The following is a 14,032-nucleotide window of genomic DNA, read 5'->3' as shown; positions in this document are numbered from 1 at the left end:
TGCCTTAAATGACCAGCCAATCCTATTAAACAAAGAAACCTTTCTTTTTCCCCATTCAATCAAATAATTGGTTAAACTATTAAATGGTTGCTTTCACATTTTGCATCTTTAGCCCAGGATTTCATAAAGTTACTAATAGAAATAATTAGAATATTTCGTGAGCACTTGTGTGTGCCAGATACTACGCTTTATTTCTCACAGCACCTTTATAAGAAAGATCTTATTACTCCCACTTTATAGATAATGCAACTGAGGCTCAGAAAGCTAAAGAACTTACCCAGTGTCAAAGTGCCAGTGGTGGTAGAATGGGATTCAAACCCTGGTAAAACAACTCACTTTGGTTCCAATTAACAAGCCATTTCCAGCAAATGTAGTTAAACATTTGAGTTACCTGGAATGATCTCATTATATAATTTTGGTCTCCTCGGACATAGGTCAAATTACTTTGAGACAGACCATCCAAGTGCTTACAGTTATTTTAGTGGTAAGTAGGTTAAACAAATTTGAAATGCAAGACTTGTTTTTTCAGGCCATAGCTCCTTGGTAAATAATTCATGATTCATTCAGCAGCTATGCTCAGTGCTACCAGTCAGTGAGGGCATTGTGGGAGATATAAATACAGAGCACAGTCTAGTGAGAGAGAAGCGTGATGTTTGAAGGGTGTAAACAAACTGCTGTTGGCATTTAAAAAAGGGAAAGATGTGTTCTATTGGAATGGATCAGAAAAGGCATCATGAAGTCCCTGCACCCAAAATGTTCTCTCTCCCAGACACCCCACGGCTCACCTCCTCACCTCTTCCAGGTTGTTGCTGAAATGTTACCTGCTTATCAGGCTTTCTCTGAGCACCCCATTTACAACCACTCCTCATTATTTATTTCCCTGCTTTGCTTTTTCCATAGCACTTAGCACCTATTGGCATACTACATGCTTATTTATTGGTTTCCTGTCTCCCGAAATTAAAATGTAAGCTGTACCAGGGCAGGGTCCTTTGGCTGTTTTGTCCACTGATACAAATCTAGTCTAAAAACAATGCCTAACACAAAAGTTAGGGAAACACCATATATTTGTTCAACCGATGAGAACATAAGACTTAAGGTTGGCCTGAGGAATGGATAGCATTTAGGTAGGCATTATTGGGGGGAAGAATTACAGGTGAAGGAAATGACTTAAGCAAAGAGTGGAAGTAGCAAATTACATGGTCTATTTGAAGAACTGTGTGCTGGTCAATTTGGTTAAATTATAGAAATACGGTGAGACGTAGTCTGGAAGGACCTATGTTATGTAGATCTGAGTGATTGACTTAATTTCACAGGCAGATGGAGCCCTTGAGATTCAGAGTTTTGAAATATCCTTATTTAATATTTAATAATTAGACAAAACAGTTCCAGGTAATGCAAATGTAGGGGTAGACCCAGGGTGTGTGGGTCCTGAAGCTACTATAATTTTAGACCCTGGCAAAACAGCCTACTTGGATTCAAGTAATTGGCCATTTCTAACAAATGTAGTTTGGCATTCGAAAAATAAAAAGAACATAAAGAAGTACAGAGAAAATGATGAATGCTAAATTAGATATGAACTCTGGCCTTGCCCCTTTCATGTCACAGTGCTGAGTTGGTGCAGTGGTTAGGAGTCCTCCCAGCAGCCCTTTCTTTCCTCAGCAGCCACCAATAACCCAATTACACATGGAAGTGATTACAAGCTACATAAATATATTCTGCCAGACCCAACTTCTGTTCTTCACTAACTCTCAGAAATGCTTGTAGCCACTCAGATGATGCTAAACAAAAAGAGATGGATGGTGGCAGAGAAGTCGGAGACCCAGACTGTGACAAATTGTGAGTGAAATATCCGGGATCATGGGAACTCCTTTTTAGGATCTTGGAAGGAGACAGAACAAATGAGGGACACTAAAGTTTTATTGGTTTCATGGTTAAGTCGCTTCTGGAACTCTGTGAAAGGGAATGTGATGGATTGGGAGATTGGAGGAGTGCAGGATACAGGTGATGAGGAGATGGTCGGCATGGGAGTTGGAAAAGGAGCATGTGAGGGAGGATACAAGGAAGCCACCTAGCATGGGATTCGGCCATTGACCCAAAGGAAAGAAAGGTCAAAGGTGTTGGAAGTTCTACCTCAGGATACTAAGTAGTTACCTGGGAGTGAACTGTTCTTGAAGCTAAACATTTCTCTGTACATTAAATGCTCTTTTGGTTTAGGTTTGAATACCCTACACTTATTAGGTTACTGGTGCCCGAATGACTACATCTTTGGCCAGTGGAAGTGTCTTAGGGGTGGCTTCCAAGTCTTTTGACATGACCCCTGTATTCTCTCAGACCTTCCTTGCTTTCTGGTGAGATGAGATATTCTAGGCTTGTATATTTCCTGCACCATACCTGGAACTACCATTTCCTTAATAAATACCAGGTTCTTTTAATTAGAAACCGTATTTTCATATTTTCAAGCCGTATCTGGTGTGAAGGGTGCTCATTACCAGTGGGTCAGTCTTTGTTTCTGGGCCATATCAAAGGACAGAGCCAAAAAAGGTATGCGTGTATAGACATATGCATATATATACATGCATATATTTTTCCATCTTAGGCACATGAGATTTTTTAAACATTTTTAGAGGAAACTGCTTTAAATTTGCTCTATTATTCTTTAAGCAATGAGAGCAGTAGGTTTTTTTTTTTTAATGTTTATTTATTTTTGAGATAGAGACAGAGCATGAATGGGAGAGGGTCAGAGAGAGAAGGAGACACAGAATCTGAAGCAGGCTCCAGGTTCTGAGCTGTCAGCACAGAGCCTGATGCGGGGCTCAAACTCAGGGACCGTGAGATCATGACCTGAGCTGAAGTCAGATGCTTAACCGACTGAGCCACACAGGAGCCCCTGAAAGTAGTAGGTTTTGCAGTGGAGCCTTTGTGGTATGAATTAGTGCAGCTTTCTCAGGCAACTTACTTATGAAGAGAAATAAACTTAAATACCAGGAGAATTTGGTTGACAAATTAGTAGTTCAGTAAGTGGAAACTCAGTGTTAGCATTTTTGAGCTGTTATGCTTTAGAATATAAAATGACCATGCTGCATTGGGACGACCTTTTGAAGTTTGCAATATTTTCATTAGAGATAACACTGAATAACCAGTAATGTTGGTTCTAACCCCACAGTCACAAACAATGACAGCCATAGTCCATTTATGATGACCTTATGGCATATAAAGAAAACTTCTCCTACTTTAATAATTTACTATAAAGTTAAAAATACAGTTACACAGAACAGAAAATTAAAAAAAAAATCCTGTTGTGTAAATCCGTCAGTTGGCTTTGCTTTTGAGGAAGAGTATACTTAGTTGTTTTTTGTTTTTTTTTTTTTTAAGAAAAAATAAGTTTGGGTTATATAGAACTTCAAATCCAAAGGTCTCTTCCATCCCCAACATAAACTGTAGAAATAAATGTGTTACCATGGGGATTCACCCTCAAATAGGTTTTATTGCTTACTTATATTTGAAACAATGCATCTTTAATAAAACAGTATCACTAAAAACTATGTTAGGCTATCAAATACCTCATAAATAAGGCTTTAAAATTTTTTTTGGTTATTTTTGAGAGAGAGAGAGCATGTGAGCAGGGGAGGGGCAGAGAGAAGGGAGACAGAATTGGAAGCAGACTCCAGGCTCTGAGCTGTCAGCACAGAGCTCGATGCAGGGCTGGAACTGTCAAACCATGAGATCATGACCTGAGCTGAAGCTGGCTGCTTAACCGACTGAGCCACCCAGGTGCCCCTCTCATAAATAAGTCTTGGTGAAGACATTATTTTTATGTTACAGGTAAATTTTGGTCAAAAAAAAAAAAACAACTACCACAAAAAATGGTCATAGGCATTGCCTTTTAAGAGAAGCAAAAAAAAAAAAAAAAAAAAGGAGGGAAGGGGGAGGCATTCAGTGCTGTAGAACTGATGACTGATACTCTGACCATGAAACTGGAAAATAGACTTCATCTTTTATGCCAATTGCAATAAAGTGAGAGTGGCTTCTGGAGCACTGTCTTGGGATAAATTCTGAGACCACTTCCAGCCTCCATGGGAAGGAAATGGTAATCAGTAAGGACAGAGGATCCACAGTATATATGCCATGCATCTGGTACCCATGATGAAACAGCATTAAAAACAAGCAAATCAGTAAACATCACAGCCTTACCAGATAAGCCACCCACATCCATCTTCTTCAGGTTCTTTGCCTCCAGAATGACCACAGTCAGCTTGCCAGCAGTAGGTACATAGCGAAGGGAGAAGCAGATATCACCCAGTTTCTCTTGCTGTGAAAACCAATAAGAGAATATGTGACTCTGTGAATGAAGGTGAATATAGTTTGTACACATACATTGCAAATTCCTCAGGAGGAAGATTAGGACAATTAGAATTTGAAAGTGCTCGGGTTCATTGGCATGTACCCAGTGGTCTTTCATTCACTAAGATCTGAAGAGTGATTGTAACCCATTTCAGTTTTAAATAGCTCATCTATACTTTATCATTCATCAAAATATATCCATAATTCAACAGTTCAGGAAATGAGACCGAGATGACATTTTTAGAAATTCCACTCTGAATAGCACCACAATGCTTTTGGCACAATTTCATAACTTTATTAAATGGCTTTGAAAAGAGCCTAGCACTCCTTTAGCAGAATAAATCTGCCTAAATTTTTGTCTTTTTACCTTTCAAATAGGATTATGTCTACTACTTTATATTTAGATTTTTGGGAAGAGGACTTGTATTACTGTTAGACTGACTTTTTTAAAGAATTTTTTTAATTTGGAATTTTTATTTACAAGTAAGCTCTACACCCAATCTTGAGAGCAAGAGTCAACATGATTTACCAAGTGAGCCAGCCAGGAGCCCTTGGACTGAATCGTTAATGAGAAATTCAGAATTCCTAGGAGCGGAAGGGCAACAAGTAGAAGGTTTTGCCCATTCAGTTTTACTCATTTCAAGTGAGATCTGACTATTCCCTTATTCTCCCCTTACTTGTACAAATCTAAGCAGTAGGTTGGAAATTTGAAATGTACAGTCATACAAAGCACCTCCTAGCCCCTCAGGTTATTTCATTGCTTTCCTACTTTAGGCCTAAGGAACAGTCACCAGTCCTGTACTCTGACATTTCTGAACATTTGATTCAGTTTAAAATGATGATATTTAGAAGTTTTACTTTTTCTCAGAAAGAACTCCTATGGGTTCGCAGCCCTTAGTACCTTCTTAGGATAACTAATTCAGAGCCATGATATTGTTCAGCATGAGTAGAATTCTTGCATTCACATGTGTAAGTATGAGAATGGGCGGGAGACTGAAGGATCTAAACTATATTTTTAAGTTTATTTTGAGAGCAATAAAGTGAGCAGGGAAGGGGCGGGGAGAGAGAGAATCCCAAGCAGGCTCAGCACTATCAGTGCAGAGCCCCATGTGGGGCTTGATCCCGCAAACTGTGAGATCATCACCTGAACCAAAATCAAGAGTCAGACAACTAACTGAGCCACCCAGGTGCCCTAAACTACTGACACAGGAAATTAGGTATTATGGCAAATTAAGGTTTATTTCTTAGAATACCTTCCTGCCCCCCCCCCCCAAAAAAAAGTGAATTCTGATTCCACAGATGATGGTTGTATCCGACATCTGCAGTTGGACTCAATGTAAGAATAAGGTACAGAAGGCCTTCTCATGTTATGTTCTTATTATGACTGTATTTGGCCTTATTGATAACTTTATGTGCTAAATCAGCCCAAGTCTCCAGTGTAGAAATAACTGCCTAGATGTAATTTAACAACCTCAGGAAATGTAATTCCTTTTACTGGCCATATAGCCATATTTTAAAAAGGAAAGGGAATCTACCTGTTCTGATTTATCTATAGGTGAAAAATAATGTTATGTGTATGAGAGAGAGAGAGAGAGAGAGAGAGAGAGAGAGAGAGAGAGAGAGAGGAGTTTGTGCTTAAGTAATGCTTTATTGGAAACATAATATGAGTTTATAATCCCAATTGATTCCTTGAGTCCTCATAGCATCTTATCCATTTCTTATGTCACTAAGGACTCTTTGTTTATTATGCACATGTCTTAATTTTCCCATATGACTGCAAACTCCTTGAAGACTGGTCCTTGTCTGAAATATCACTTTCCTTGCATTCTCAAAAAAGTAAATAAATGGAAATTTTGGATAATATCGCTGTTTTGAATTACCTAGGTCATATCTCCCTTCCACTAATGTAGATAATAGTAACTTGTAATGTGCTAAATTCACCCGAGGTGCCTACTTATTCTCTAGGAATTAATTTACACATGAAGAGAATCTGGTAGAATAAATTCCATTTCATAGTCTGAAAATACAGAATGGGAATCAATACCCTAGAAATTAATACAGGGTGTGGACAGATTCATCTGAACCTTAGAAGAGAAATATAAATGAACAAAATTGCTGTTCAAAAATACTCATTAGGAGGATTCATTTTGCAGGATTCTATCTTTTTGCCACAGTACCCTCCCTGGGGCACTCACTGTCTTGCAGAACCAGGTGACTCTAACCGTTCTAGTTAGGCGCTTTAGATATGACTGTTCTCTCTTAAACAGCACCTCTTTTATAGTCCAGTCTAAAGATACAATTTATGGCATCTCAGTTGTTTCAAGAAACATCACAACTTATCTTTGTTCTAATACTTCTTTATTATTCAATCTTGTGAAACATAGGGAATTTTTAAGATTTTGCATAATGTCTAGTTTGAAAGGGAGTGGTTACAGAGTTTGAACCTCCCATGCCTCAGGTAGGAGAAGTATGTAGTTACCTGTAATTGTAAAGTTATGGAGTGGAAGAAGAATGAATGTTTGGGGGGGGTGGTGAATAAAGATGGATGTTTTGGGAGAAAGGAAATATGGAAAAATGCTTATTTAGCACCACTTAAGGATTTACATTTAATCCTTAATTTAGGAACTTGAACGTATGAGATTTCACATGCTATAAAATTATAACTGGTATGACAAATTAGTAATTTAAAAATACATGTTTAATCAATTGAAGTTACTTTTTAGTATATGAAAATCTTCTTCCTTCTGGATCTGTAGGCCACTTGAAGGCTAGTCATTATTTGGGAATTTGTATTCCTTATGGCATCATTTTCTTGAAAAAGGTGAAGAAGGCATCCAATTCATATGAACCTTTATCTTATTAGTTACATTTTTTGAGTTGTAACTATTTGAGTATAAGTATATGCTTTTTCTAATTCCTTAAAAAGCAACTTTAGAGGCACCTGGGTGACTTAGTCGATTGAGCATCCAACTCTTGGTTTCAGCTCAGGTCATGATCTTGAGGTTCATGGGTTTGAGCCCTGCATCAGGCTCTGCACTGATAGGGTAGAGCCTGCCTGGGATTGTCTCTCTTCTTCTCTTTTTGCCCCTCCCCTGCTCTCTATCCCTCTCCCTCTCTCTAAGTAAATAAATAAACATTTAAGTAGCTTTAATAATTCTCTAAAACGAAATTTGAGAATTGGGGTAACTTCTGTTACATGCTGGTTTGACCCTTGGTTTAAGGCATTTCTAAATAGGATCACAATGTGTTTTTCATATGTTGTGGATGAGGTGGGAACCCTAAGTTCATGTGAAGCAAGAAGAGCCAGGATATGCACCCTAGAGATGCTCTGATGCCACCCCGCTAAGGACATAGCTGTCAGAGCTCTGCATGGAGCTGACCTCTTCCGAAGGTGTGTTCTATTTGGCCATGGCTGAAACAGGCTTATGTCTGAGGCTTACGTTGTAAGCATGTGCTGTTACTTTAGAATCTTAGGTTGATGGTCTAGTACCAGTATGACTTGTAGGAAAACAAGTATTTTCTTCTCCTCCATAAAACCTTTCCCTGAACTTCTGTGATTAGATGGAGATGCACTTCTGTTCCTAGATTCTTGTTCTAGCCTATGAAGGCTTTATCTCTGGTCACTTACACAGAAGAACTGGAATGATCTGATAGTTGTATGTGGACAGTTGTATGTCAACCTCCCTTACTTAATAGTTTTCACATGTCAGTTTGCAAGAAAGATGGTTGGGTAGCAATATGCTCCTTTAAAAATTTTTTTTTTAAGTTTTATTTATTTATTTTGAGAAGAGAGAGAGAACAAGCAGGGGAAGAGCAGAGAGAGAGGGAGAGAGAGAATCCCAAGCAAGCTCTGTACTGTCAGTACAGAGACTGATGTGGGTCTTGAAGGCATGAACCATGAGACCATGATCTGAGCTGAAACCAAAAGTTTCAACTGACTGAGTCTCCCAGGTGCCCCAGCAATAGCCTCCTTTGATGGTAAGCCTCATTATGTATCACTTTAAAGTTTGAGAAACCAAGACTTTCTACACTTAAAAAAAAAAAAAAGTTTTCTTTATTGGGGTTCTGGTGATGAGAAACAAAAGTGGTTCTTGGAAAACTTCCAGAGAAAGATGATCCCCAAACCTACATCTCAGATGCTTATTTGTCCTTGACATTTCTGTGTCTTTTCTCAACAACAGTAGGTACTGTTATGCCTCTTTTATTCATGAAGAGTTTGAGACCCAGAGGTTACATATGGTTACATGGGCATCTCAGTGCAGAACTGAACCAAGGTCCTTTGACTCAAAATAATGAGTTTTCTTTATTGTCAGACTGGCATCTGGAATGACAAACTAATGCTCCGACCGACCACCCACTTAGATACTCCACTCTCACTTTAAATTCATTCTAACTAAATGTGTTCATTACCAAATCCTCCCCTTGACTATTATTTCCAATACCCCTTTCTGTTAGGGTCTCTAAGTAATTGGTTTCCAGTGACCAATGTTCCTTCTGTTTTCCTTTAGTCTTTCAGCCCATAAGTCTTGAAATTTCTGTCTTTGTCAATGTCGCTCAAATTGGATTAAAAAATGTTTATTTTGAGAGAAAGAGAGAGGGAGAGAGAGAGAGAGAGAGCGCGCGCGCGAGCACACGTGAATGCAAGGGAGGGGCAGTGAGAGGGAGAGAGAATCCCAAGCAGGCTCTGCTCTGTCAGCACAGAGCCTGGCATGGGGCTCGAACCCACGAACTGTGAGATCATGACCTGAGCTGGAACCAAGAGTTGGATGTTTAACTGATTGATCCACCCAGGTGCTCCTCAAATTGGATTTTTAAATTTTACTTAATTTTTCCCCATCGTGATCAACACGACCTCTACCCTCATCACCTCTACCTCCAATATGACCCTCCATCTCTGATATTTGTCATTGTCACCATCACTATCACCACCTCCATTACTTCTAACTCTACTGTTTGAGATCAAGTTCTGAACACTTCAGTCATGTTTTTTCTGCAACAGTCTGATGAAAGATCTCATTAGTCATAGTTTCTCCAAAAACTATTTACCAATGTCATTTTCCTGACTTTCAAGAAACTCTGTACTTTGTCTCTGCACTAACTATCCAAACCTTCTCCTTCTACTTCACTATTTGCTCAACCTTCAGAATCTATTTTGAATCTGACCTCTTTTCCCTACTTAAAGGCCTTCACTCTAGTACAGGTAGGGAGACCAAAAGCATTGATTTGCAAAAGACTCTTGGTTTTAGCCTTAAAATTCCTGTATACCCTGAAAAACCTCAGTCCCAGGCAAACTGTTACGATTTATAACCTTAGGTCCAAGTTCTCATTCCTGGCCTACACCTCTCTGATAGCCTCCTAATAGCCTTTCTGCTTCCACTCTTGCTCCTTCCTAGAGTCTTTCTCACCTATGAGGCAAAGGGATCCTTTTAAAATGGAAATCTAATCATGAGACTGTCCCTATTTAGAGCCCTTTCATGTCTTCTCATTTCACCTAGAATCCTCCATATTCCTCAGACAAGAAGGCCCATGTGGTCTGACCCTCTGCTTCCTACAGTGCTCCTGATCTTTCTCTTCTCAACATATGCCAGGCACACTTCTACCTCAGGGCCTTTGGCCTTACTGTTCTTTCTATCTGCTATATTCTTCCCCCAGATACTATCATGGGTTGTTCTATTAGTTTATTCAGCTTTCTGATCCTGTGTCACTTCTTTAGAATTTTTATATGGCCATCCTATATAAGGTCCTATCTGGTCCTAAATATACACACTACTTGTCCTCTTGCCCTGCTTCTTTTTCATCCTACCATATATCCCTTAAAGTTCCTTTATGTTTGTTTAGGTTTTCCCCACTAGAATAGGTTTACAAGAGAATTGTTCTTCTCATGGCTATGTTCTAAGCCCTAGAATAGTGGCTGGCACAGAGTCAAGGTCCATATATGCCTCTTGTATGAATAAACTTAGAGTCCCTTCCATCAAATACAGTCAGATTGCTCCCCACATTATCCTTTATTGCTACAGGTCAAGTTCTCCAGGGAAACAGACTCAGAGATTTGAAGGCAGGAGATTTATTGAGGTGTGTCCTTTGGGTCAACACGTGTGTGCAAGTGCAGGAAGCAGAGCTGCACAGGTGGAAATGTTGGGCTATGATGCAGTCCTATCAAAGGCCTCAGCCAATCCTATGGGGAGCTCTGGAGCTGGGATAGCACTTCAGATACATTATGAATTCTTAAAAGGGGTGAAATTTTTATGATCCTGAATCCACCAGTCATTCATTGTGGACAGTCCCCACATCTTGGACCAGGGGGTCTTTTCTGCTGAGGGCGATGCTGAGAAGGAGGGACCCAGTTATGAGCCATCAGCCATCAATGCTCTGGGCAGCCAGTGGAGTAAATAACTTGTCCATAAAGATGGTACAAGATTGTGGTGTGTGTGTGGGGGGGTGGGTGGAGGGGCAGTACACCAAAACAATGACTACATTTCTTCTATTACTTTTTACCACCAAGTTTTTTGCAGTCAGGAAATCCATCTGCAACATCTTTAGGGCTGTTTGCCTAATAAAATTACCCCTGACCTTCAGGCCTTAGTCCAAGTCTGCATCTTTTTAACAAAGTACGTTTTTACTATTCTAGCCTGTATACATTTCTGCTAGTGATCACTTTAAGGCCAGCAGCATAGTGCCTAGAGATGATTTTCCTCCCCATTTCATATGTCAGTTTCCCTCATCTTAAACCCCAGAAGGACAGGGATTGTACTTGATAAGCCCTCACGATCTACCTTATTAGGTAGTATAAATAACTGTTGATAGTTTTGAAATGAGAGCCTCACCAAACTTTTTGCTGCATAAACAGCACAGACACTAGTGCTTTATCAACAGTATATCCAGTTTAATCAAAGAGTCAACTAATGACTATATTTGGAGCTCCTTCTTTGTGCCTGCTGCCATAGACATTGCCATGTTAGGTCTTTCATAAAACTAGAAATGAAAACATTTCTGGAAATGTAGTTTTTATAAGATAATTTTGAAATCCTATAGAGTTGCAGCCGACAGATGAGTGCTTTTGCTGGTGTGATTATCTCACGAAGGGGCCTTATTACTATTAGGAATTTCAGCTTTATGTATAATTTATTTTAGTCAGTTGCCTTGATCACTAGGTGGAAACTGCCAGTTAGTGTGAGAAAGTTCCAACTGTGAGATTCAGAGAAATTAACCTGCTCTTTTAGAATACGGAGCTGACAATCAGAAAGAACCTTTGTTCTGAGAAGCTTGACAATTCCATTTTTTTTTTAAAGCAGCCACTGAATAGAGTAGACACAAATTAATGATTTAATAGACAACTACAGCAATGCCTTTACTTTTTGAAAAGCATTACATATAGATATTAGAACAGAGGTCATCTACAATGGATAAATAAAAAGCTTGATTTAAAATGAATATTTATTTGATGGCTTCTGTAGCACCATCCATCATTGTATGTATAAAAAGAAGGGTTCACTTTAGTGACCTTTGCAAGTGGAGCTAAGTTCATGAGCTTGTTGGAAATGCTGTACTTTAGAATGAGTTTTAAAAAGGTACCTGAATTGACTTAATGCTGTGACATTTTACAAGGACATATTCTATTTATGTTAATCTTAAGATTTTTCTGTGTGTCAAGTTGGTGATAGCTTCTCTGAGTTGAGGGTTTTTCTCTGAGGTTGGGAGTCTGTTTAAAGGTGACAAATAAAAAATGGCAGCCTAAAATTTTTGAAATGAAAATTCAGATTATTTGCATATTCCTCATTTATGAAAATACTAGGACATTCTCCAGTTAAAAAAGGATAATGTCAAGTTTTTCATCTTAATAAGAGTTGCTTTAAATATATCCTTTGGGTGGTGGTAGCTTTCAAATTCATTTTATTCCCACAACTATACTCATATCACTGAAGTATCTGCCAAATCAGTATTTACATCTAATGGTCCAGATGGTCACAGTATGAAATGTTGCTATGGATGTATCCAGGCTGAAAAGACTAAATCTGGCCTAGTGTACAAATACACAGTAAATTGCTCAGGTGAATGAGACTGTATGTTGTGTCTTTGAATACTTATTTTATGAAGATACTATATATAACCTATTAATTCTGTATTCATTCAATTACTCCTTCGTTCCTTATTTAAAAAAAAAATAGGTTGCACTATAGACTCTTCTAGTCTAGTCTCCATGGATACTTAGATGAGTAGGAGGACTTTATGAACTTGCAAATGTAGTGACCTTCTGTCACTGGAGTGACAGATGTAGATGGAGAATAATAATACAGTTCAACTGCACCAATGCCATGGGAGCAAAGAGGAGAAGGTTGAAACCCTCTAGGGTCTAGTAACAGAACTAAGGAGGGGAGGACTTTAATTGGAGATCTTTATCCCTAATAATCACAGTTTCTTGGGCCATGCCAAGTGCATATTCTTTGTAAAACTAATGTGCTTCCCTTGCAAATATAGCTTTAAAACAAATCTCCTAGCTCTCCCCTTTCAATCAGAGCTAGTACATAATGCAGGGCGGGGGGGGGGGGGTGCGGGCGGGACTGATAAGTAAATGTCCTACTGAGTGCCTGAGCTGAGATAGAAAGGTCAACAGGAAGATTTGGTGTGAACCATGTGAAGAAGAGGGCAAAAATGTTCTAGACACAAGGATGCACCTACAAAGTCCTGTAACTGCTTAAACCAAATTACTCTTCTCTAAGTTTAAAATTCATGTAATCAAAGACAGATATCAGCTTTATGATTTAGATCTTCAAAATTTCCTTTTAATTTATTGCGACTAAGAAACACATGTGTAGTCTTATTAAAAATAATGGAAACATAGATATTCTGATGTCAAAACAAGAATGATTAAAGTAGAAAATCAAAATGCCTATTAAAAATAAGTAACAGCACAGTACACTGCAGAGCAGTGAACTGAGGTGGGCATTTACTAGTTGCTCATGCAACGGATATTTATTGGACATCTCCTAGATGTCAGGCACTGTTCCAGACACTGGGACACAATACAGCATGAAAAAATCCAATGGGCAAAATAAACATCATAAAATATAAGGCAAAGTAGTTACAAGAGTGCCTGACACATACAATAGCAAACACTCATATACTACATTTTAACAAAAATCCTATTTTAACTGCCCTCTTTTCTAGGTAGTACCACATCCCTCTGCTCCTTTTCAGAGCCAAACTTCTTGAATGAATTGGTGATAATCACTGTCCCTATTTATTCATGTTCCACTGATTTTACTCTCCATTTTATTGAGATGGCTTCTGCTAAGGTTTCAAATGATCTTCATTGTAGCCATAAATATTTTTGTAACCTGAGGTCTAGGCAGATTTGTTGACATCCCTCTCTTCCTTGGGTTCTGTAATACAGTGCCTTATTGATTGGTTTATCTGCCCTCTGGCAACTCATATTTGGTCTTGGTCTTTCTCAAGCTTTGGTCTTAGCCCATTTCTTTTCTTCATAAACTAATAGAGGCATACCCTGGAGATCTTGCAAGTTCAGTTCCAGACTGCCACAATAAAGCAGATAGCACAAATAAAGTGAATCAAATGAATTTTTTGGTTTCCCAGTGCATCTAAAAGTATATACTATACTGTAGTCGATTCAGTGTGCAGCAACATGCCTAAAAATGTATGTACCTTAATGAAATTCTTTTTTATACCTTAATTA

At 38.7% G+C, this 14,032-nt stretch overlaps 1 protein-coding gene across 1 annotated transcript in view; it reads right to left on the bottom strand.

Annotated features, from left to right (window-relative positions):
- SYT1 (synaptotagmin 1) overlaps positions 1-14,032 on the bottom strand; it is a 351,099-nt gene that overhangs the window by 94,155 nt on the left and 242,912 nt on the right. The window contains exon 7 of the mRNA XM_042947239.1: positions 4,192-4,309. Coding sequence (XP_042803173.1) covers positions 4,192-4,309 — 118 coding nt within the window. The remainder of the gene's footprint in view (positions 1-4,191; positions 4,310-14,032) is intronic.

This window comes from Panthera leo, chromosome B4 (genome assembly GCF_018350215.1).
Source record: "Panthera leo isolate Ple1 chromosome B4, P.leo_Ple1_pat1.1, whole genome shotgun sequence".
Taxonomy (NCBI): domain Eukaryota; kingdom Metazoa; phylum Chordata; class Mammalia; order Carnivora; family Felidae; genus Panthera; species Panthera leo.
The sequence above is the reverse complement of the archived record's forward strand: the minus strand, read 5'-3'. Positions and strand labels throughout refer to the sequence as shown.